Below are 24082 nucleotides of genomic sequence, written 5' to 3' on the forward strand. Positions count from 1 at the left end.
TCATCTGCTAAGAGTGAAAGTTTGACCTCCTCCTTGCCAATTTGGATGCCTTTTATTTATGTTGTCTTATTTTTTCTATTTCTGTGAAAAATGCCACTAGAATTTTGATAGGTATTGCATTGAATTATAGATGGCTGTAGGGAGTTGGACATTTTAACAATATTATTTTTTTCAATTCATGAACAAGGGATGTCTATTCATTAATTCTGTGTCTTAATTTCTTTTATCAGTGTTTTACAGTTTTCAGTGTACAGGTCTTTCACCTCCTTGGTTAAATTTATTCCTAAGGTTGTTTTGTTTGTTTTTGTTTTTGATGCTATTGTAAAGGGAATCGTTTTCTTAATTTCTTTTTTGAATCGCGCATTATTAGTGTATAGAAATGCAACTGATTTTTGTATGTTAATTTAGTATCCTACAACCTTACTAAATTTGTTAATAGTCCTAATAGTTTTGATGGAGTCTTAAGGATTTTCTATATATAAGATCATGTCATCTGCAAACAATTTTACTTCTTCCTCTATGGCTTGGATGCTTTTTATTTCTTTTTCTTCTCTATTTGCTTTGGCTAGAACTTCTAGTACTATATTTATTAAAAGTGGTAACAGTGGGAATCTTTGTTTTTTTCCTGATCTTGGAGGAAAAGCTTTCAGTTTTCACTCTTTTTAAAAAAGAGTTTTTTAAGTTTATTTACTTTTGAGAGAGAGAGATATTGAGAGCGCGAGAGCACGAGCTGGGGAGGGGCAGAGAGAGATGGAGACACAGAATCTGAAGCAGGCTCCAGGCTCCGAGCTGTCAGCACAGAGCCTAAAGTAGAGCTTGAAACCCACAAACTGTGAGGTCATGACCTGAGCCAAAGTCGGATGCTCCACCGACTGAGCCACCCCGGAGCTCCTCAGTTTTCACTATTGAGCATGATGTTAGCTGTGGTCTTGTCATATCTGCCTTCATGTTGAGGTACATTTCTTCAATCTGATTTGTTGAGAACGTTTTTTATCATGAAAGGGTGTTAAGTTTTGTCAAATGCTTTTCTAAAACTATTGAGAACTTTTAAACTATTAAACTTTTATCCTTCATTTTGTTACTGTGGTGTATCACAACTGATTTCTGGATGTTGATGGACGTTGATGGAGGCAAGCGTGGTGCCTGAATCAAGGAGGAAGTCCTGGACACAGAGTCCACTTGAGCCTTGGTGCATGGGTGCTGGTCTAGTGCTGTGGTGGGCCTAGAGACTGGGGCCATAGGGGCCATTCAGGCAATGGAGCAGGCCTGGAATTTGGGGCCATAGGAGCTAGACTGGACGCTGAGTCTGAAGGTGTTGGCCTGGTATATAGGGGGCTAGCCTTGCATTAGGGCATGCCTGGATTCTGGGACTGCAGGGGCAGATTCTTTCTTAATTCTTGATAGTGGTCATCTTTTTTTCAGAATCATTTGACTTTCCTATAATTTCTTTTATCCAATCTTTCTTACTTACACCAAAAGAAATGTATTATATAGATTACACACACAGGAGTAGTTCCTCCTCATTCATGATTCCATATTTCTGACTTTGCCTGTTTGCTGAAATGTATTTGTCACCCCCAAATCAGTACTTTCATGGTTATTCACGGAAATGTGCAGATCAGTGAAAAATTTGAGTTACACAGCATTCACATTCCCAGCTGAAGTCAAGCAAAGTGATGCTCTTCCTTCTTCCTTCTGCTCTCATAATAAGTGTCCTTTTGGTGGTCTACTCAGTGCCATTTTTTTTTCAGTTTTGTACTTTCCATTATTTATTCTGTTGTTTAAAATGGCCCTTAATTACAGTGCTGAAGTGCTGTCTAGTGTTCCTAAGCCCAAGAAGGCTGTGATGTTTCTTACAGAGAAAGTACATGTGTTAGAAAAACTTTCAGGCATGAGTAATAGTATTATTGGCTGTGAGCTCAATGTTAATGAACTAACAAAATGTAATAAAGAAGGTGTCTTTAAACAAAGACACACATAAAACAAGTTATGCATTGATCAGTTGATAAAAATGTTGTGAACCAGAGACTCACAGGAATCTAACCCTATTCTTCTTAGGAGCAATCCGTTTTAAATAATAGAATTCTAAGGGGAAATATGAGGTGATGTGAAAGCTCATATGAGGGGCACCTAATCAAAGCTAAGGGTGTTAGGAAATGTATTCTGGAGGAAGGAATATTTAAACTAACCTTTCGGGCTCTATGGGAGCTTACCAGTTAAAGATGTGAAGGACTAGAGTTCCAGGCAGAGGAAATCAACATGTGAAGGTCTAGGGGCAACTCAAATAAGTCTAATTTGAGGGAGTAAAAGAAATGCTTTGTCTCTTCGCTGGTGCTCTCTCTGTACACGCTGTGTGTGTGTGTGTGTGTGTGTGTGTGTGTGTGTGTGCGCGCGTGTGTGTGTCTGTATGTGTGTGCATGTGTGAATAGCAAAGTATGTTTATGTAGCAAATATTCAGAGATGAGCCTAGGTAGTCAGAGGATAGATTGCAAATGGCTTTGTAAATCTATTAGGGATTATGGACTTTATGCTAAGAGCAATTGGGAGGTACCAGCAGATCTTAGGCAGTAAAAAGTTATTATATAATATATGTGTGGTAGTATACTTTGCTTTTTGATGGCTCTGGAGTATTTTTTTTAAATAAAAATGAATTTCTAACACTAATAGTTACATTGTATCAAGCATGAACAGTATCCTAGATTATGAACTTGAAAATAACTTCCTACATCAGTTGGCAGCTTCCATTCCTCTGTAAAACACACTGACTGACAAGTAACCCACATGGAGTTAGCAGGATTCACCTTCCGGAAAGTCTGCTTGGTTTTGCTTTCTGCGTGTGTGCCAAAAATTCAGTTATGTCTCTTCTGAAACTTATTTTTGCTATGTATTTTAAGGAATGGGTGAAATATAAATTTGAGCAAGGTGTATTTTTCTATGAAAACAAAGTTTAACACGAAGTAGGTGAAAAAATTGTAAAAAATTGGGAAAAAATTAAATAGAACGAATTGGCACTCAGCTTGCTTGTCAGGAGTCTTTAAGAGCTCCTTCCACTTAAACTCAAACTGCAAATCATAGCGGTTCATTATAATTGTGGTTTATGACTTCAAACCCTAGGTTGTGGTTAGATACTTAAAAAATATCTTGGCCCTATATCAAAAGAGTAGTAAATAAATGTAGATTTATTTATTTTAAGATAAAACAAACAGTTTAAAACATATTTAAGATCTATTGATTTGTCTCTTGACCAACTTTTTTTGATTCGCTAAATGCTAGCCCTGATCGCATGAGATAATATGGTTTTTGTATATTGCGCAGAAATTAGGCATAAACTATATGAGTATTGGAACATTTAAAAATCCTCTAAAAACCATCTTGATAGGCAAAGCTTTTCCTTAACCACTCCACAGTATTGAAGGATTTGATGTCCACCCTCTACTGGGGCCATGAAATCAGTGGCTTTGCCTCTGGAAGGTCAGCTTTTAACATATTAAAGAAGATCTGGCCACCATAAGGCAGATGACAGAAATCCTGGCAGTCTTCCTTCCCTTCTGATCTGCCAGTCAGGTTTTTGGAGCCGTTTCCATTTTCTCCTTTCCTCTCTCCAGGAGCAGAGGTAACTTGGAAGAAAATGCAACAAAAACAGCTTGATGAGGCTGATAAAGGCTCCCTGCATTCCACCCCCCCACCCCCCACCAGTAGCTCCTGCTCACACAGGCAGGGCAAAGCAGGGGTGGAACAATAGTGTTTAATGTGAAGGACCTCACTTTGGCATCTGTTTTCCAAAACTTACACAGCTCACATAGTTTATTTTTGTCTAGAAATCACTAAACAGCTCATGTAGCTTCAAAAAGTGCAGAAAGACAAAATCACATATTATTAGTACAGCCTTGAGCAAGACGGTAAGTAGCCTCTCTGATCTTCAGTGTTTCTATTTGATAAACAGGATAATGAAAACTAATTCGTAGGATTGCTCTAAAGATACAGTGAGATAATATATATAACATGCCTATTATTATTATTATTATTATCTTTGTGGTTAAACAGGTATTATTTTCATGCCCTTGGGCGAAGAATAATTTTCCACTACCAAGGAGTTTGTTTTTTTTTCCAGGAAGTTGGAAACATTAGGAGGAAGTCACATAAAAATGGTGAAGGTGGAAAGGGACATCCAATCAACCAAAACAGCTGAATCAACTATGATGGAAAATGATATGATGTCACGATCAGATAACATTTGTATTATATTAGGAGATCTCCAAATGCGAAGAGACCACAGCTGAACACACAGCCTATCATCTATTCTGTAGCCTATATTACCAGTCAATCTTGATGATGACATAAGCAGCCACTCAAGATCCTCAGTCTGACCATTTGGGTGTCATACTGAACATATCTCCCTTCCCCACCCAATCAACTATCTCTGTTGATTCTAGCCCTAAAAAGTGAATCTCCCATGCCTTTCCTCTCCCTTCCAGTGTCACAAGACTTCTGCATCTCCTCACCGGCTTTTGGAAACACCTCTGAACTGGCCTCCTCTCCTTCAATCTATCCTTCAGTAATCCCACTTTCATACTGATAGCAAAGTGATCCTGCTAGGTAGACTGGTGCCAAGTCCCTTCCCTGATTATTTTCTTTCACTACTTGGTAATTACTTGCAGTGTATGTCAATGTCCTTATGTACATCTGGAGGGTTATTACAGGAGTTAGCACATATGAAGTGCTTAAACAGTGCGTGGACACAGTAATTACTATAGAGGTGTCTGCTATTATTTTTTTAATGACCTGATCTTCACTCTCCTTTTCAATCTAAAATACTGCCACTCTGTCACAATCATTGCTCAAATTTCCAAGCACATGGTACTATTACACATCTCTGGGCTTCACACACGTAGATGGTGCTCCATTAAAAACATTTTTTTAACGTTTATTTATTTTTGAGAGACAGACAAAGCATGAACAGGGGAGAGGCAGAGAGTGAGGGAGACACAGAATCCGAAGCAGCCTCCAGGTTCTGAGCTGTCAGCACAGAGCCGGATGGGGTCTTGGACTCACAAGCCATGAGATCAAGACCTGACCCGAAGTCCAACACTTAACAGACTGAGCCACCCAGGCGCCTCTGCCCTGTTGTTTTTAAGACTACCTGGTTGTACCCATCTACGAATGGAACTCTTATTCTTCTTAAAACCCCAGGTCCTCTGGTGTTTCATAGCCGACTTCCATATACCACATAGTTAATTTCTTCCAAACTCAGTGCAACCTTCTGCACGTACGTCTCCAGTGGTAACCACCACCTTGGATTATAATTTGCTTGTATTTTCCCCTGCCCTAACAGGTAGAGAACCCTAGAATGCAAGCAAGACTGTATCTTGCTTATTTCAAGCACCTGAGTGAATGCTGACACATAGTAAGCACCTAGGGTGCATTTATTTAATAATGTTTTTTGAGTAAGCGAGAAGTGTAGGCTACAATCACACAAAATGTAATCAGGAATATTTTATAATAAAGAAAGAAATTCCCACTTGAGCAGAAAGAGGAAGTTTAGTTAAAATTGGTAGAACTGTAGTTTAAGTGTTGGATAACCAATGATGGCTGTGATGCGGCAAAGCCCGAATGGCCACAGATCCTGGCTAATTGATGGGTGGGTGCTGCGTTAAGTGTTTTAGGAGAGTAATCAATACACCACCTTTTCCTCTACTTTGGGGCCAGGTGGGGGCAATTTTATTCCCATTTCTGCAAAATTTCCCGATGTTTCCGTAAGGCTGGAGGATCTGAAGGCCGACCAGCCCCCAGAAAGGCTCTTCTCGCTCCTTTCCCCTCGGAGGCCGCCGCCCGGCCCCGAGCCCCAGCGCTGCGCGCGGCCCCGGCCCTCCGAGCTGCTCCGCCGCCGGTGACAGCTGAGCCGCGGCCGCCGGCTCCCGGCTCGCCCCGCCCTGCGCATCACGTGCGCGAGGATGCTAACTTCCCCTCCTCCTCCACCCCCGTCCCCTCCGCCTCCCAGGCCTCCTCCTCCCGGCGAGGGCTTGCGAGGCAGACCGCGCGAGCGGGAGCGAGCGAGCGGGCGCCGCTGGAGCCCGCAGCCCTGGCGTCCGTCGCCGCCGGGAGCCCCGCAATATGCCGCCGCTGCCCTCTGGCTCTCGGCCATGGCGAGGCTCAGCCGGCGCGTCTCTTGTACCCTGCTGCTCGGCCTGGCCGCGGTGCTGCTGAAGGCGCGGCTGGTCCCCGCGGCCGCTCGAGCCGAGCTCAGCCGATCCGACCTCAGCCTCATCCAGCAGCAGCAGCAGCAAAGGCAGCGGGAGGAGGCTGAGGAGGAGAGCCCAGAGGTGCCGGGGGCATCCTTCACCCTCACTGTTCCAGGTAGGTCCCGGTAGCCCGGCCCTGCCTTTCCATCGCCGCGGGGGATCTCAGCTGGCGTCGCTGGCCTCCTCGCTTCTCCCGTGGCCGGCTCACTTCCAATCGCTTGTCCCTACCCATCCCCACCTCCCCGATCTCCCCAGACTGTCTGTCCAGGACTCGAGCTGTGCTCTGGTTTCGGGAAACTGCCCTTTGGGGTGCTGAGCTTTCTGGGAAGCGCAGAGCACTGCAGTAGGGTGGGGAGGGGTCGGGAGGGGTAGTGGTGAATGACTGCCTCGATTGATTTTTTTCTTTTCTCTTCCTTCTTCCTGAATTCTTCCCTTTGCCCTGAGAATGACTGCACGCGCGCGCGCGCACATACACACACACACACGCACACACACACACACACGCACACACACACACACACTCCGTTCCCAAATCCATTTAGCATTCTGTTCTTTATTCTTTTCTTTCCTAGAGACGGGAAAATCTTGCAATAGACACCCACACGGCTTTTCATCATCTCGCCCCGCCTGGTTTATTTAAATTTAGATCTGGAGAAAGAAATCTTGATTTATTTTATTATTTCTGTCTCTTCTTAGCCCAGGAATGGTTTAGGTCAGTTTGCAAGAATGCCTTCAATATACTAGGATGAAATAAAACAAAATGGAATCGGAGTTTGTAGTTGAAGGAAAAGGGTAAAGGGGAGGTGGAACGATACGATAAGTCAGTAGTGATGTGATTACAGAAAAGCCTGCCTCCAGAGAGGGGAATCTCCTTACTTGTTAGTGGAACTTAAGGAGGCAGATTCTTGACACCATTCATGAGGGTGAGGAATTGCACTCTAGTTTGTGTGGCTCTAACAATCCCTCAGTTCCTGGCTGGTTTCCCCCCATTAAAGCTCGATGGGTAAACAGAAAGCTGGATTATCCATTTTAATAGCCTCTCCCCACCCCCCACCCCAGTGCTCTTCCCTGCTGTAGATGCTGCCTGCTATTTAGAAAGGAAAAAAGCTATCGGTATTTTTGGCAAGTGGGCCTGGGTTCCCACAAAACCAAAGTGAATTGTATTTTGACATTTGTTTTTGTTTTTAAAATCCTGCTTGGTAACCTATGAAATGCTGTAAATGAGATTTTGAAGAGTGGAATCAGCATCTTATTTTGTACTGCTTGCTCATCATCAAAGAGCAATACTCAGGCATGCCAGCTGCGATTCATGACAGACAGGATGATTTAATTTATCAGAGTGCTGGGAACATAGGATGAAATCACCGAAGTGTGCAGGAAAGCTTGTGTTTCTCATACCCTCTTAAACCAATTAATAACACTCAAGCGTGGCTAGAAGTCCTGAAAGGTATGCATTGTGTGATGGTTTTCCTACCTAGCTTTTTATAACTGAAAGTGCCACCAACAGGGTTTGGGCGAGGCTGTTAAACATGCTGTTTGCTAAACTTACAGAAATTAGACATAGAAGCACAGTTGAGAGCTTGTCTTCATTATGAGGGTCATTTCACAAACTAACCACAAAACAGAATTCTGAGAAAGTGTTGATGGACTCCGTGGTTTGACACATATTTTTATTTCGATATATTTATTGAAATTATATATTTATTTCAGGAATATTAATTAGTTAAAGGGGGTTTTGACTACTATGATATATGTTGTGATGAAGGTTATGAAAAACTGCGATAATATGAGAACTTTTGTGTGTAGCTGCAAATTAAAATATCTGTTTCCTGATACTTGTGAAAATATTTTTGAAAAAGGTTATTTTGCAAACTAGCAGTTTTTGTCTTACTTACCTATTGTTAGGTCCATTGAAATAAAGGAATCACTAGTAGGTCAAATGAGAGCCTGAAAAGTAGTCTCTTTTGACTTTTGTTTTTCCCTCAAAAACTAACTCCCCAAAGCCAGTGGCAAACAAGAGAGCAGTCCAGTTGATTACAGTTTTAGTTATTGGAATATGGAGTATAATGAAATACAACCAAAAAACAAATGAGTTAAAATATTCCTCTGAGCGCGTTGTGATCTCTGGATCGAACTGGTCTTCCTGTTTCAACCTTTGTTCCGCTCCTGCCTGTTCTCCTCTCGCAGCTCCTGATCTTTTTAAAAACATTAAATAGGACTGTTTCTGCTCACAGTGCTCCAGTGGCTTCCCATCTCTTCCACACTAGATGCCCAGACCCTGAAAATGGCCCAGGAAGGCTTAGATCCTCTCGGTGCCCCTCCCCCTCCTATCTCTCACATCTCTGACCCTAACTCACTCCACTGTAGCCACACTGGCTCCCTGTTTCTTCATTTTCCAAGTGCCACTCTGGGATAGGGCCTTTGCACTTGCCATTTTTCTGCCCGGAATTCTGGAACTTCACATCCCTCAGGTTTGCTGCACATCGCTGTAACAAAGAAGCCTTTCCTAACCAGCTATATTAAGTAGTAATCTGCATGCCCTGTTGTATTGATCCTTCTCCGTGCACTTATTACCCTCAATCCTTCTTATAAGCTTGCCTCCTCTTACTAGAACATAAGTTCTGTGAGGGCATCAACCTTGTTTTGTTTGCTATTAAATTATTATACACATTTCTAGTACCTGGAAGAGCATCTGTTGCCCACAGGCATAGATAAATTTGTTGAATGAATGAATGAATGAATGAATGAATAAACAAAAATGCTGGCATCAAGGATCTTTTGAGTGTTTGCTATTTAATTTCCTTGTGAAATTCTTCACTGGAATTTAGCAGGGGATATGTAAAAATAAAGGAATGTTAGGTAGAAATATTTGTAAGTAGAGGTTAAAAAATTGAGATCTTTAGCTAATTTCAGTGTTTATCTTATTCTGACCATAGAGAACTGTTTGATACTAATACTTGACAAGACATAATAAGAGGACTCAAGATTCTTTACCCAAGTGCACTTATAATCCTCTTATGACCTAGGAGGGTATTTATATACCTTTATATAGCTGAGATTGAGCTTGAGTTTATTCTTTGCCTCTGGTGCTTCTGATTCTTGGGACTATAGAACTTGTTACAGGCAAAATTTGGAAATCTAATAAGGCATAGTTAGTGACTGGTATATGACTGAGCCTTGTCAGTCCATAATAGAGAAATTAAGCATTGTCCTTGATTAGTATTCTCTGGGTTTTGTTATTCTGAAAATTTATGTCTCTTTGTGTTGCTGAGAAATTAGGAAGTAAGGTTAAAGAAGTTGAATATGAGATTGAAATAATCAGGATGTAAAAAAACTGAATTTTCATTTTCTCATTAACTTCTAAAACACCAGCTTCAGAGAGTAGTGAGAATAAAGACTGAGGTCGAGGTCTGTCACATCCATTGTTTTCTCCGGTGTATGCAGCAGCTCGAATTTCTCCATCTGCACCAGTATTTGTTAGAAATAAATATTTGAGAGACCAGGGGAGAATTAATTTGGGGGCTGGTGGTAGCTGAGAAACCATATCATATTCACTCTGATGGTCCATTAGATGAGAGACATGCTGGGGGTGGGGACGAGGTGAGCTGGAGAAAATAATGAGCTCCATTTCAAATTCTCCACGTGAAGCACAGACACAGGGCACCTCTGTGAATTTTTATAAATGTCTTCTGCATACAGAAAAAGCTTCTTGAGAGATATATTTTCATGGTATAAAATTTTGATTGTACATTTCACTGATATATATTTCTAGCCTTTTTTTTTATTTTATAAAATGTTAAATATATAGAAAGTAAACAGACTAACATTAAAAAAAAGCCCACACCTGTCTCCTAGCTTTAACAGTGATTGAATTCTGCTGTTATTGTTTCACCCACACCTCTACCCATTTCCACTCTGTGGGATTTTTTTTTGGGGGGGGGGAATGTACATACATTGAAATGTACATACCTTAACTGTACTATTTTGTATTTTTGGTATATGGATAGGCCCATGTAACCATCATCACCCCTGTGAAGATATAGAACCTTGACATCACCATAGAAAGTTCCCTCCTGCCCACCTCCCAGGCAATTCCTGCCCCTTATCCAGAGACAATTACTGTTCTTTTTTTGTTTGTTTGCTTATTTATTTAGAGAATACGAGTGGGGAGAGTGGGAGAGAGAGAGGGAGAGGGAGAGAATTCCAAGCAGATTCCACACCCTCAGTGCAGAGCCCTAGCGGGGCTCAAATCCATGAATCAGGAGATCATGACCTGAGCCAAAACCAAGAGTTGGACGCTTAACTAACTGCACCACCCAGGCACCCCAAGACAACTACTGTTCTAATTATTTTTATAGATCAATTCTGCATTTTCTAGAGCTTCATAAAACAGAGTCATATAGCAGGCACTCTTTTGTGTCTGGCTTCTTTAGCGCAGTCTAATTTCCATCGGTTTCATCCATATTGTTGAATGTTCAATAGCTTATTTCTTTTTACTGCTGGGCCTTATTCCATTGTATGAATTACTCCACTTTGGTTTATTGCTTCTTTCTATTGATGGCTATTTGGGTTTTTTCCAGTTTTAGCCATTGTAAATGAAGCTGCTACATTCTTGGACAAATCTTTGTGTGGGTATGTCTTCATATCACTTATGTAAATGCCTCAGAGTAGAATTGCTGAAACCCAGCACACTTCTGTATAGCTGGAACCCACCACACTTAACCTTTTTTTAATGTTTATTTATTTTTGAGGGAGAGAGAGAGAGAGCGAGCAAGCAGGGGAGGGTCAGAGAGAGAGGGAAACACAGAATCCAAAGCAGGCTCCAGGCTCTGAGCTGTCAGCACAGAGCCTGATGCAGGGCTCGAACCCACAAATTGTGAGATCATGACCTGACCTGAAGTCAGATGCTTAACCGACTGAGCCACCCAGGCACTCCCACACTTAATAACAATCAACTTAAAAATTTTGAACTTTGATATAGACTATTACTATATACTTTCTATTAAATTCAATAACTTGATTGAAAACTTATTGACTTAAACAACCTGATGGAAATCTATCTGTGAAAGCATTTATTTACTTTTTTCTCTTCCAATGAATTTAAAAATCAGTAGGAGAAATGGGGTTAGAAATTGACTGTTCTATCTAAAGTACTCATGCCTTAAAGGCCATGTTCCCAGATGGGGTAATTATGATTTCTTTCCAGGATTTTAGTAACCAAAGGGTGCTATATCTTGGTGTTGATTACTGGTTGAAAAACACATGCCATTATGTTGAATTTGAGTCCAGTTTGTTTTAGTAGTGGTTTTCTAATGTTTTTAATGTGACTGAACAAAAACTACCAAATATTTTTCTGAAACAAAACTCTCTTCCCGCCACACCTCCACAGCCAAGTGTATAAATGGTGAACTGGATTCTCTTTCAATGTTCTGTCTGACTAGGTTAACTACAGTATTGTCATTCATTCACTTGGCTTAGTGTAATGTGCCTTAATTTCTTTTTGTCCAAGTTGCCTTAGCTTGGAAATGGATACAATATGTTCCATCTGCTATTGTTAAAAAGTATACTTTATAGTAGTTACCTGGAAAATTCTAAAACTTTGAAAACTATGTGTTGTAATGCAATACATCATAAGCTTAAGAAATAGCTTCTGTTTGCTCTGAAGATTGTTTGGAGAGGTCTCTTTAATTGGCCTTTGTGTACACATAATCCATATGTCTAAAACATACAAGATTCTTTGCCTGTTAAATTCTCTTATGACTGTTTGTGTCATCGGGACCAGACAGTATTCTTAAAGTACTTGCTGATGATGTCTGTGAGTATAAAGGCCACTTTACTTGGGCCTGAAATGTGTGATTTCTTTTTTTTTTTTAATGTTTATTTATTTGTGAGACAGAGAGAGACAGAGCATGAACAGGGGAGGGTCAGAGAGAGAGGGAGACACAGAATCGGAAGCAGGCTCCAGGCTCTGAGCTGTCAGCACAGAGCCCGACACGGGGCTCGAACTCACGGACCGTGAGATCATGACCTGAGCCGAAGTCGGACGCCCAACCGACTGAGCCACCCAGGCGCCCCTGAAATGTGTGATTTCATTTCATGTAGGGTAGAGTGTGTCAAGGAAGTGGTAATCATTTGCCACCATTACTAACATGTCGAATCTGCTTCTTTGGTCTAGTGAACCCAGACTGTGTCATGCCTTGATACTGTATTATGCTTCTCGAAAGCTTCAGTTGATGATGCCTGTTAAGATCTCCATGTTAAGGCTCTATGTCTTGCACAGAGATTAAGATTTAAAATGAATTTCGTTTATGTATGACTGAGATTTCAATTTCCATTTAGTGTGCTTTCTTTCTGAAGTAAGTTTCTATATCATAACAAGTTAGAAAATAATTGAAAAATTAAACATTCATTCGCATTATCAGTTATTGTACTTAGTCCAGTTTTGTTTCTGTTCCGTAGAGAATTACTTAAAAAGTATGTAGTTTTAATTCACTTGTTAGCTCTGTTGAAATGTAAAACACTTCTATAGCCAAGCCAATACCGATTCATATCTATGGACTTAAATGCTAGTTGGGTTTTAGGTGACCAGTTAGTTGGAAGCTGGTAGAATGTCCAGCTCAAACCAGAGCTCATGCGTTGAGGGCCCTGGGTTATCTCTGGGGTAAGTCCTCTAGGGATATTGTATAATCCTATATCGATTGGCTTTTCTAAACTAAAATAAAGCCACCATCCATAGTTTTATTCCTGCCTACCTATTCCTCTCTTTTATTACAACAGAAATAGAAACAGGATGGATAGATGGATGATTTGTTTTTCCTACCAGGTTAACTATAACCAGGAGTTGAATAGAAGTGTCTTGGGGTTTGTGACTTACTGGATTTTGTCACCCATTCCACTCATGCTTGCTCTCATGTTTTTGGAAAGGGTAGAAATTAAGTTGTCAAAATATGACTCTATATAGTTAAATGGATTATGTTTCTTCAGAACTTTAAACATGCTGCATGTTTGTATGAGTAGAGTTTGTTTGTAAATGTCTGGGTGACTGAGACAAGATTACCAAAGGTACCACAAGAATTTAAAATGATTGGGGCGCCTGGGTGGCGCAGTTGGTTAAGCATCCGACTTCAGCCAGGTCACTATCTCGCGGTCCGTGGGTTCGAGCCCCGCGTCAGTCTCTGGGCTGATGGCTCAGAGCCTGGAGCCTGTTTCCGATTCTGTGTCTCCCTCTCTCTCTGCCCCTCCCCCGTTCATGCTCTGTCTCTCTCTGTCCCAAAAAAATAAATAAACGTTGAAAAAAAAATTCAAAACGATTACAATAACACTTTACAATTAAAAGAATTGTAAAATGAATTTATTGTAAAAATAAAATACAGGGAGGCTGTGCTTTTTATGTAAGGGGGAAAAATGCCTCCAAGGGTAATGGGTATAGTAGTATTTTTAAAAAATATTTCACTAAGTAAAATGAACTAGGCATGGATCAGTGATGAGAGTGTGTCATGAAACACGGATGATATTCAATTCAATTTATATACCTGAAGTTTAAAAAAAGTCCACCTACTTATTTATATTAAATGAATTAGTGTATTCCAAGTATTTACATTTAAAGACAGATAACTTCTCTTCATAAAACAAGTACTTTCCAAAGTACAGTGTATGATATGTATCTATTAGACTCTGGACTTTTAGCAGAAAAGCTTTGGCTTAATACTTCCTAAATCAGAGTTTAACTCTCATTCATGATCACAAACAAGAAAAATGTTTGATAGTAATGTATGAAACAACTAATCTGATCTTCCAGTGCTGTTTATAATGGAGCAGTTTCTAATATCTATGAAAATATGTAATAATTAAAAATTAAAAATTTTTCACTTTGTAGATTATAATAAGTCTTCTTGAAATCCCATGCTCTTAGAACTAGAATGGTAGAAATGACCTTGCCCTACGTGCTTTGCCCTGGCAATGTTTGAAAAGTATATGACATAAGCTAGAAGACTTCCACATCTTAGATGTTGTGGTACCACCTGGCAGTTACAAAGTCTGATAAAAACTGATAGTTAATGATTTGATGATTTCTTTCATCGTAAATATGACTAAGTCGAGTGATCCTTGTTATAATCTAAACTTTCTCTATCAACTGACTCGTTTGTGAATGAGAAGAATCAAAAGGATGTGTATTTTAAAATTGCTTCTGAATCATAGTATTTCAAGTAGGGAAGAAGTCTTGTGAATTAATAAAGCTTTGTAGGTGTGGGATGTGAAAATGTAGGAAGTGAAGCCTGGAGGCTGAGGCTGAAGAGAAAAGAAGTCAGAAGTAATAGAGCTCACTGTGACGAGTAGGAGAGGGGGTCAAGTAAGCAATTTCATGGGAGTGAAAAGCACTTACAAGTTGTGAATGTTTTTTCCTTCCTGTGTGTATAAGGGACTCAGTGTCCTTTTTACCTTTTAAGATAGAGGTTCTAGGCAGCCAGTGGAAGGGTGTGGGGTGTTTATGAACACCCTGAAATTAATTATGTAGTCTGCAATTATCTTGTATTCGGAGTATCTATAAGATTTTCAAAGGAATCCTTGACCCCAGAAATGTTAAGAAAACCTGCTATGGTTAATTAGGCTTTTGTAAGTGGACTCAAGAAAAGAACAAAGGCAACATTCATACTCAAATAACAGTTTTGTATGTTCTTAACATGTGGAGTTTCTCTGTTATTGTGCACATGTGATGGGTAAAATTAGTAAGTGTGACCGCAGCATAACTAATCCTGACAAAAGGCTTTAACCCTTAAAAGAACTGGTTGCTTAGGATGCATGTGCCTTGGTCAATTCTTTCATTCTCTGGCTTTTCAATTCCATTTGAGGAATGGCTGCCATTGCATTTGTAGAATGGCTACCAATATGCAACATATATCTTTTGGTAAATCACATGACTTCGAATTGTTTTATATCCAGTTTTCATTATATAATGAACTGGTAGGATACCTTATACCTGAAAATACCCTCTGTTCAGAATTCTTTGGCAGTCAACACAGAAACTCTCTGCGTCTTGGTTCTTGGCTCTTCCACTGAAGGGTAGGGTCACTGAGATTCAGTTAACAAGGGCTCTGATGATTTTGTGAGTCATCTAATCCCTCCAGGTCTGATTATAAACCTCAATCAGTTTTAGCAGATGAGGATGTACACTGGTTGTTATTAATTCCCCAAGAAGGCATTTATAAAAACCTAAGCCTTTCCTCACCCACTGAAACATGCATTAATACTTGGTCTTTAAACAGTTTTGGGGTCAAAATAGTAATTTCAGCTTACAGTGATTTAAATCTGCTAGCAATTAAACTTGCTGTTTTCATTACCAGTGCTGTTCTGGGCTTTGAAAATTAATATTGTTTCTAAACTCACTGAAACCCATATTTTTCTACTCACTTTTTTGATTCATGCCTTTCCCAGTTTCACTAATAACTGATTACATTGGGAGAGTTAGATGCTATGAAGATGAATGGCAGAGTGAAGAATTTTCTTTGTTTTGAGGAATAACTTTGTATTGCAGAATTCTTTCATTTGAAAATCCAAATGGAGAAATTTGTATTTCAACACATTCTGATGTTCCAAAGATAAATAATAGCATGTGTTGTGACTTGGAATGTTGTAGCTTCAGAAAACAGCATGGGGCACAGACACGGAGGTAGAAAAGGAATAGGTGCCCCTGACAAATCCAAGTCTTACTGTGATCATTGTGCTTCATGTACATAAGGACTGGTTCACAGTCCGGAACTCTATGCAGGGACTGTACATGGGGCCCATCATGGATCCAGTAGCTTAAAGATAGAGATCTAACAAAGGCAGATGAAAATCTGCTGGCCCAATGTACTCCCCTTTCTTCCCTCTCAGTATTTCTTAATTTTTTTAAAATGTTTTTATTTGTTATTTTTGAGAGACAGAGACAGAGCATGAGCAGGGGAGGGACAGAGAAGAGAGGGAGACACAGAATCTGAAGTAGGCTCCAGGCTCTGGGCTGTCAGCACAGAGCCTGACCCAGGGCTCAAACTCACGAACTGCGAGATCATGACCTCAGCCAAAGTCGGATGCTTAACCGACTGAGCCACCCAGGTGCCTTTCAGTATTTCTTATAAATAATACAATCTCAAGTCTGTAGATTTGAATAGTTTGCTATGCAATAATTATGTTATTTTTTAAAAAGTTATGCTTAAGTATTAATATTCCAACCATCTAATGTTTGATACTATAATATATAGGTAGCTAAAATATCTTTATATTCTAAAACATAAAAATTGAAAAATAGTTTATTTTTTCATTTAATTTAACATTCTCTGACTCTCTTCCCACTCTTGCCTCTCATGAGGTGATCTCATCCACTTAAGATGCTTTAAATACCATCTATATGCTAAGACTCCCTAGAGCTCGCTCCTGAATATATCCACCAATTATTTTGACATCTTTATGTGGATATATCATAGGTATTTCAGTTTAAGCATGTCTAAAACCAGACTCTTGATTTTTCACCACAACTTCCAGAATAGAAAAATCTCCTTTATTCTTTTGTTCTTTTTAACTATAATCTTCAGGGGTGCCTGGGTGGCTCAGTCAGTTGCTCGTGATCTCACGGTTTGCGTGTGGGTTCAGGCTCTGCGCTGACAGCTTAGAGCTTGGAGGCTGCTCCATATTCTGTGTCTCCCTGTCTCTCCACCCCTCCCCCCCTTTCAAAAACGAATAAAATATTTTTAAAAATTTTCAAAACCAATGAGCTATAATCCTCAGAATTTATGTGTCTTATCACTGGGAGTTTTTACCTTTTGATCACCTTCTTCAAACTTCCTTCCATTCCTTATTGTTACTAAGAACCAGTAAAGTGTCTCACTAGCCTACGAAGGTAAGATGAAGGGAAGGAAAGCTTGCCATTTTCTCCACCTTCCCCTTCCTCTAGTCAGTCACCAAATCGTGAGTCGATCTCCCAAGTATTCCTCATCTGTTAAGTTTTCTCCATCTTCACTGCCCCTGCTCTGGCTGAGGGTATTCTTATACTCTGGTTCAGGTTAGCATAGTAATGGCCACCTTCAGTCTGTTCTCAGTGCTTGAAAATCCATATTTCCCAGAGCAACCATGGATATCATCTCCTCCCCCACGATAGTAGTTATTTTATTTATTTATTTATTTATTTATTTATTTATTTATTTATTTATTGAGAGAGAGAGAGAGAGAGAGAGAGAGAGAGAGAAAGTGCTTGCGAACAAGGGAGGGGTAGAGAGTGAGCAAGAGAGAATCTTAGGCAGGCTCCAAGCTCAGCATGGAGCCTGAAGCTGGGCTCGATCCCATGAACCCTGAGATCATGACCTGAGCCAAAATCAAGAGTAGGATGCTTAACCGACTGAGCCATCCAGGCACCCCTGGTTATTTTATTTTTAAGTAGAGATCTGATCAAGCTTCCCATGACCTTTAGAACCAAGTCAAAGGTCTTCACCTCACCTACAAGGCTTTGCAGGATGTATGATTCCAGTCTTCGCTTCGTTTTCTCTTTATTACTATGCTTCAGTTCTCTGTGCCTTGAGTGTGATAGGTTTTGTACCTCATGATCTTTGACACACACACACACACACACACACACACACACACACAATTCACCTGGGTTATTGCATTCAAACTTCAGATATTAGCTTAAATGCTACTTCTTTTAAACAGGTTTTCTTTGGCTTTTCAAACTGAGCTAGGTTCCTCTGTTATGTGCTCTCATAAGCACCTCCTACTTGTTCAAGGTATGTAATTGATTTGTAGCTAGGCACCCAGTCCATATTTCCATATTTGTCTTCTCTAGATTAGAGGCCAGATGAGGCCAGGTGCAATAATTATTTTGGTTGGGGTTGTATCCTGTATAAATATTTATTGAATAACTGAATGACTCCAAATAGAGAAATAATTTATTGAATACCTTCTTTCATACCCAGGCTTGAGTTGGCTTTTCTAGAGAGTGTATATAGAAAAAGGACATAATATAGAGAAAAGGCTGTAGGACTTTGGGAATGAAGTGGCCAAAGTATATATGTTTTGGGTCAAGAGTATGCTTGGTTTGAAAGAAATACATGGGAAGAGGGATGTATTTACTTGAATTCAATATAACATAGGCTCATTTATATATGGGGCCAGAGATAACATATAAGATTCCTACAGTGACTGATTTCATTCATCTTTTTTTTACTTATTTTTTTTAAACAAAACTCGCTGAATTTCTATTTGCCAGGCACTTCATCATGACTGATTACAGAGTACACCCAGTGGGGACATAGATAAAGAGACCATAAATGATAATAGAGTGTGGTAAGAGCTATGGTGCCGGAGAGTATAGGATACTGTGGAGACACACAGGTTGGGGGGAAATAATTGGGCCTGTTTCCTGGAAGACAGCACAGGTAAGGTGAGTTTCAAAGTGATGTAAAAAACAAAAGAAGGAAATTGTTTTCTTATTTTTGATTTAGATTTTTTCCCACTTCTTTGATAACAACATAATAGAACAATATAATATGTAATAATATAACAATACAATAATTCTATTCCCTTTTATCTTTGGTATTCTCTAGAATTTTTTTTATTTCTTACTTTTATGGCTCATTGTTTTGAGGCTTTTAGAAAAGAAAAAAAATAACGTAGCTTCTTCCACAGTGCCCACATTTCTTGAAGACACCAGATTGATGATGCATACTCTTCTCTTAAAGGAATTCAAACATAAGGCTATTTCTTTCAGTGTAGATCTGCTGTGACCTAGCAATCAGTACCTTTTGCGTTTATAGTGAAATATTTTGCCATTAAAACAGTTGGGGTATCATGACCAAACTGTGCTGTTTTCTTTTTTTAATGCTTGTTTATTTTTGAGAGTGAGAGAGTGAGTGGGGAAAGGGGCAGAGAGAGGGAGACAGAGGATCTGAAGTAGGCTCCTTGCTGAGAGTGGAAAGCCCAGCATGGGGGGCTGGAACCCACAGATCACGAGATTGTGACCTGAGCCGAAGTCAGACGCTTAACCGACTGAGCTACCCAGGCTCTCCTGTGCTGTTTTCTTCGTATGTTAGTCCTCAACATGAACACAACACAGACCAGTTGTTTCTTGATGTCTCCTACCTCTTTCTCTTTCATCTGTACCAGCCTGGTGGCCATTTCCCAAATCTGTCATGAAAACAACTTGGCTTCTCTTCTTTCCCCTTCAGTGATCCTAAATTTCATATCCACACCCCACCAGAAAAAAGTGAGTGATTTAAAATATATTTTGTTAATGATTGTGGTTGACCATCTGAATTGAGACTTTTAAGAATGGTAACTGTACAAAGCAGTTACCTGGTTTTTTGCTAAATCAGAAAGTTTATAAAACCTAATAGATAGGGATATTATGTATTCATGAAGGTTTTCTCCATGAAACTTAATCTAGAGACGTACTCCTAGCAAGAGGCCATTTAGCTGAAAATTACCAAAGCAAGAGAAAGGGCATCACACTTACTTTCAGCTATATACATTGATATATTTTTTGTGGATATAATTGAAGTTTGCTCTTACCACTTAAAACATTCTATAATGCAGTTTTTGAATTTCTTTAAACTCCTGAAGTCTTGTAAGTCTTCCAAGCTAGGGGAATTGAGACCCTGAAGCAGGTGGCTTACCAGGGAAAGCATATGGGCTGCCTGTGGCTGTTCTCCCTTGGGCTCTAGCCCCAGTGTGTTTGTTTCTCAGGGTACTTGTGTGTTGTGTTGTCTTTCACGGCTTTCAGAGACTAAGGAAGAGACCACCTCATACCCCACCATTCAAAATGTGAACTGTATTTACATGGAAGAGGCAGTATATAAATCTGTTTAATGGAAGACATTGTCTTAACCCAGCAGATCTGCCCTCTGCCCCTTATATTTATTCAATCCTTTCTCTAACTATCTGACCTGCAGAACCTGGAATCATCATTGATTCTGCCTTCTCCCTCTCTTACCATTACCGGTCGGTCACTCAATGAGTTCTGTTAAGTATCTATCACCGTGTCTTCAGTGTCCATTCCTTCTGTTTTATTTTTACAGCCACGTTCTCTGTCCGAGCCCACACTCCATTTGTTTGGTCTGTTACAATAATCTGTTAGGTCTCCCTATTTTTCCTCCCTCTAACTCAGACCATATGCCCTTACTGCATGCATCTTCCTGCAACATTGCTTTCTTTTCTTAAGCTTTCATTATATTGTCATTAAAATTTGAAGTCTTCTGTCAGCCTTCTGCTTCCCTCCAACTTTTTATAATGAATGTTTTGAAATATACTGAAAAATTGAAAAAAATAATACAATGACTATCCACATATCCTTCACCAGGATGCAGCAGTTATCAAAATTTTGTTGTATTTGCTTTATCTCTATTACGATCTATCTTTCTACACACACACACACACACACACACACACACACACACCCAAACGCTCAATGTTGCAGAACCAGTTGAGACTTAGTCCTGTGCATCCTGACTTTTCATCCCTGAAAGCTTTAGCATGCCTCTCTTAACAGCTAGGTAACTTTCTGTGGGTAAGTGATAATTCTCTTGAAATGGTGAAATAATTATTAAGAACTTTTTAGTGAGCTGTATAAAAAATAATGAGGAAAAGGTGGAGATTCAAGTAACAAATGAATAAAGAAACCTTATAGATTGTATGTGACAAATTCTTAAGGTTTCACTTTGGCTTGCTATATTTATGCAAATAACATTTTATTTATATTACACGTATACCATGTTGTGGTAGGACTGTGCTTTGTATAAAGGGAGCATTTTAGTCAGTTATGTGGCTCTCCAAAATGAGATGTTCTGCTAGGCTTCCAATTTATTTTGTTCTTTGGTCATTTTCCACCAATCTAGGTCAGCTGTTTTATGTGTAACTTCTATGCGGTCATATGTAGAACGTCTGGTCCCTTAGTTACCCTTTCCTTTGCTGCCCCCATCCATCCATGTTTGGTGGTTGGAAATGGTAACCTATAAAACCCGAGAGTTATCATCAGCCTTGCTTGCTACTATGTGGACAGAGCCAGTAGCCTGTGAATGGGAAGGAAGAAGCCAGTATACAGAGATGGGGTTACTGGTTTCAGTCATTCCCAAGATCCAGTCAGATAATTGTTATCCTCATGTTTTGCTTGTACAGCCTTTCCTTGAATGAGTTGATAAATTCTCATTCTTACCTCAGCAAATTCTGGTTGGATTTCTGTTAACTAAAAAGCCCCAAAGCTAGCTCAATATGTTATTTCCTGCACTAAGTTCTAACTCCAGGAAAAATTTAAAATTGTAGATATTTTCTTTCCTCACTGGCACTGGCCTACCTCTGTCTTACCCCTAACTCCAGCAGAACCCAACTTTGTTCTACTTTCTCTGTGAAGCTTTCCCAGGCCATAATTATTTCTGTCCTACTAGACCACTTACAATCTCTATCTGGTGATTCTGTATTTGATAACATGGTGTTTTAAATTAGTGTCTAATTTTAGCTTTCTGGTGTGTTTTTGTCTTCTCTTGAGCTTCTGAATTCCTTCAGATCATAGATCTATTCATTTACTCATTTTACATCTGGATGCCTAATATCCAGTAAGTTCTCAATAAAAGTGTGTTGATTCATAGCATGTTATGACCATATCCTTAGAAATATCTATGGAACTCTCAGTATCTTTTATTATTTATGTGTTTACTCCTCATGCCTATCACAGTGCTGGGCATATACTACGTACTCCAAACACATGGTAATTAAAAAAAAATATGCGTTCTTAGACTTATGAGTTTGCGACAGATGCTGACAGTATTGAAATGAATTTAAGAAACAAAACAGATGAACATAGGAGAGGGGAAACAGAAAATAAGATAAAAACAGAGAGGGAGCTAAACCATAAAAGACTCCTAAATACAGACAACAAAGTGTGGGTTACTGGAAGGGTGTTGGGTGCGGGGGATGGGCTAAATTCATGATGGGCATTAAGGAGGGCACTTGGGATGAGCACTGGGTGTTGTATGTAAGTGATGAATCACTCAATTCTACTCCTGAAATCATTATTACACTATATGTTAACTAACTTGGATTTAAATTAAAAAATAACATAAAATCTTAAAATTCATTTTTTTAAGTTTTTTTTTAAAAGATGATGAATTGAATAACACTATATGGTGCTTTAAGATTGAGAACTGTCAGTCAGTCATGATGTTATTATACCAGAGTTGACGACTTAAACCTGGAGTGCTTTTCAGAGTCCTTCCCTTTCCCTGCCCTATATTTTTGTTTCATTCCATTTTTACTTTTATTTATTTATTTTTGTCTCTTATCAACACTTAGTTTTGTCACTTTTTGGTCCATGATGATAAGCTCATGCCTCTCACTCTCTGCTCCCCCCCTTTTCCCACCTTCATTTTCCTATCACTTCAAGGTGCTAATTTAGACGTGGGATTGCTGACGACAACCTTTTTACCTTCTCAAAATCCTGCCCTAGGGCCTCTGAATTATAAGAACAAATTTCTAAATCTACATTGCAAACAAGTACATTTAATTAATCAGTCTTCAATAATTATCAAACAAAAGTCCTCTTTCTCACAGAAAGCATAATAAAAGAGGGCAAACTTTTTTTTTTGGCACTGTAAAGAACTGGATGCTTAGCTGAATATTAGCTTATGGTTGTAATGGTGGAGAGGAAGGGGCCTTCGTGAATTTGAGACCTATAAGAGGGCCAGTATGGCTGCCCCGGAGAGCGTGAGATGAAGCACGGTTTAGGTGTTGTTGGGGAGGGCAGAGTATAGGGTTCTCTGTATTCACCCGAGTATCTGTGGTTAATTTCCTTCCCAAGAGAGGCATCATTCTAAGGCTGCATGGCTTGGTGGTTAGACCATGGGCTTGGGGGCTCAGGCAACTGGACTTCAGAAATCTGCTCTGCGTCCTTAGGTATGCTCTTGGGAACTGGGGTACCTTGTGGAATTGTTATTAAGCATTAAGTTGATATATGTGAAATACCTGGAACTTAACAGATGCTTGCCAATTACTGTTATTAATAGAGATTATTTTTAGGAAATGAAATATTTCAGTACAAATATTCTGTCTTGGTTCATGTTCTTGATAGTATGTTCGTAAGGGTTTTGACTAGGTAGACAGAAAAGGTAAATGTGCCAGTTTTACAACTTTCTAGTAAATGAGGCTGAATCTGTTTTCATTGTTTTATTATGTTTCTTTGTAAATTAGACTCTAAAAGTGCATATGTGTTTCTGTAATAAGAAATATTAAAGTATATTTGGAATAAAATTACTGTTTTTCTTTTAAAACAATCTAGAAACAACATTGTTTTTGGAATGTTACCTCAAGCAAGCAAAATCTACTTGAAAGCCAAAAAACAGTGAGGTATTCATCCCTGAGCTTCAAGTTTTCACTATTATATTGATTCCTTTTGTTTTGCTAAGAAGACAAATTGGCTTTTAAGAAAGGCTGAATTCAAACAGTAGTTCTTATTATTCTTTTTCTGTCCAGAAAATCTTAACATGAGCTGGAATATCCTCAGCATGCAAATGAGCCAAGGAATACTGGCTCTGGTCCTTTGGAAGACTTTGTATTCAAAGGATAGTGTTTCTTTTTTATGGAAGAAACAAGAATGTTTTGCAGTTCTCCCTTCTTTTTGCTAGCCTTGGCATTATGCTGGGGAGTATTATTTGTTCATTAAAATAGTGCGTCTTGAAACACTCTCCTTAGAAAAGAATTCTGCAAAGCAGATGAAATCTTATTTATTTTTGAATGCATACCTCAGAGGAGCAGTAAATCATGTTTGTCTCCAGTACTCAGTTACTGCTCCACAGCAGAGAGGGACATTCACATCCTAATGGAGGCAGCTG

General features: G+C 39.5%; 1 protein-coding gene across 1 annotated transcript in view; it reads left to right on the forward strand.

The window, feature by feature from the left end:
• The first annotated feature begins 6018 nt into the window (after positions 1 to 6018).
• FAM171B (family with sequence similarity 171 member B) overlaps positions 6019 to 24082 on the forward strand; it is a 67472-nt gene continuing 49408 nt past the window's right edge. The window contains exon 1 of the mRNA XM_040475596.1: positions 6019 to 6354. Within this exon, the coding sequence (XP_040331530.1) occupies positions 6141 to 6354 (214 nt within the window). The 5' untranslated portion in view covers positions 6019 to 6140. The remainder of the gene's footprint in view (positions 6355 to 24082) is intronic.

The sequence above is a fragment of the Herpailurus yagouaroundi genome, unplaced genomic scaffold, assembly GCF_014898765.1.
Source record: "Herpailurus yagouaroundi ecotype Mexico unplaced genomic scaffold, PumYag 140, whole genome shotgun sequence".
Lineage (NCBI taxonomy): Eukaryota > Metazoa > Chordata > Mammalia > Carnivora > Felidae > Herpailurus > Herpailurus yagouaroundi.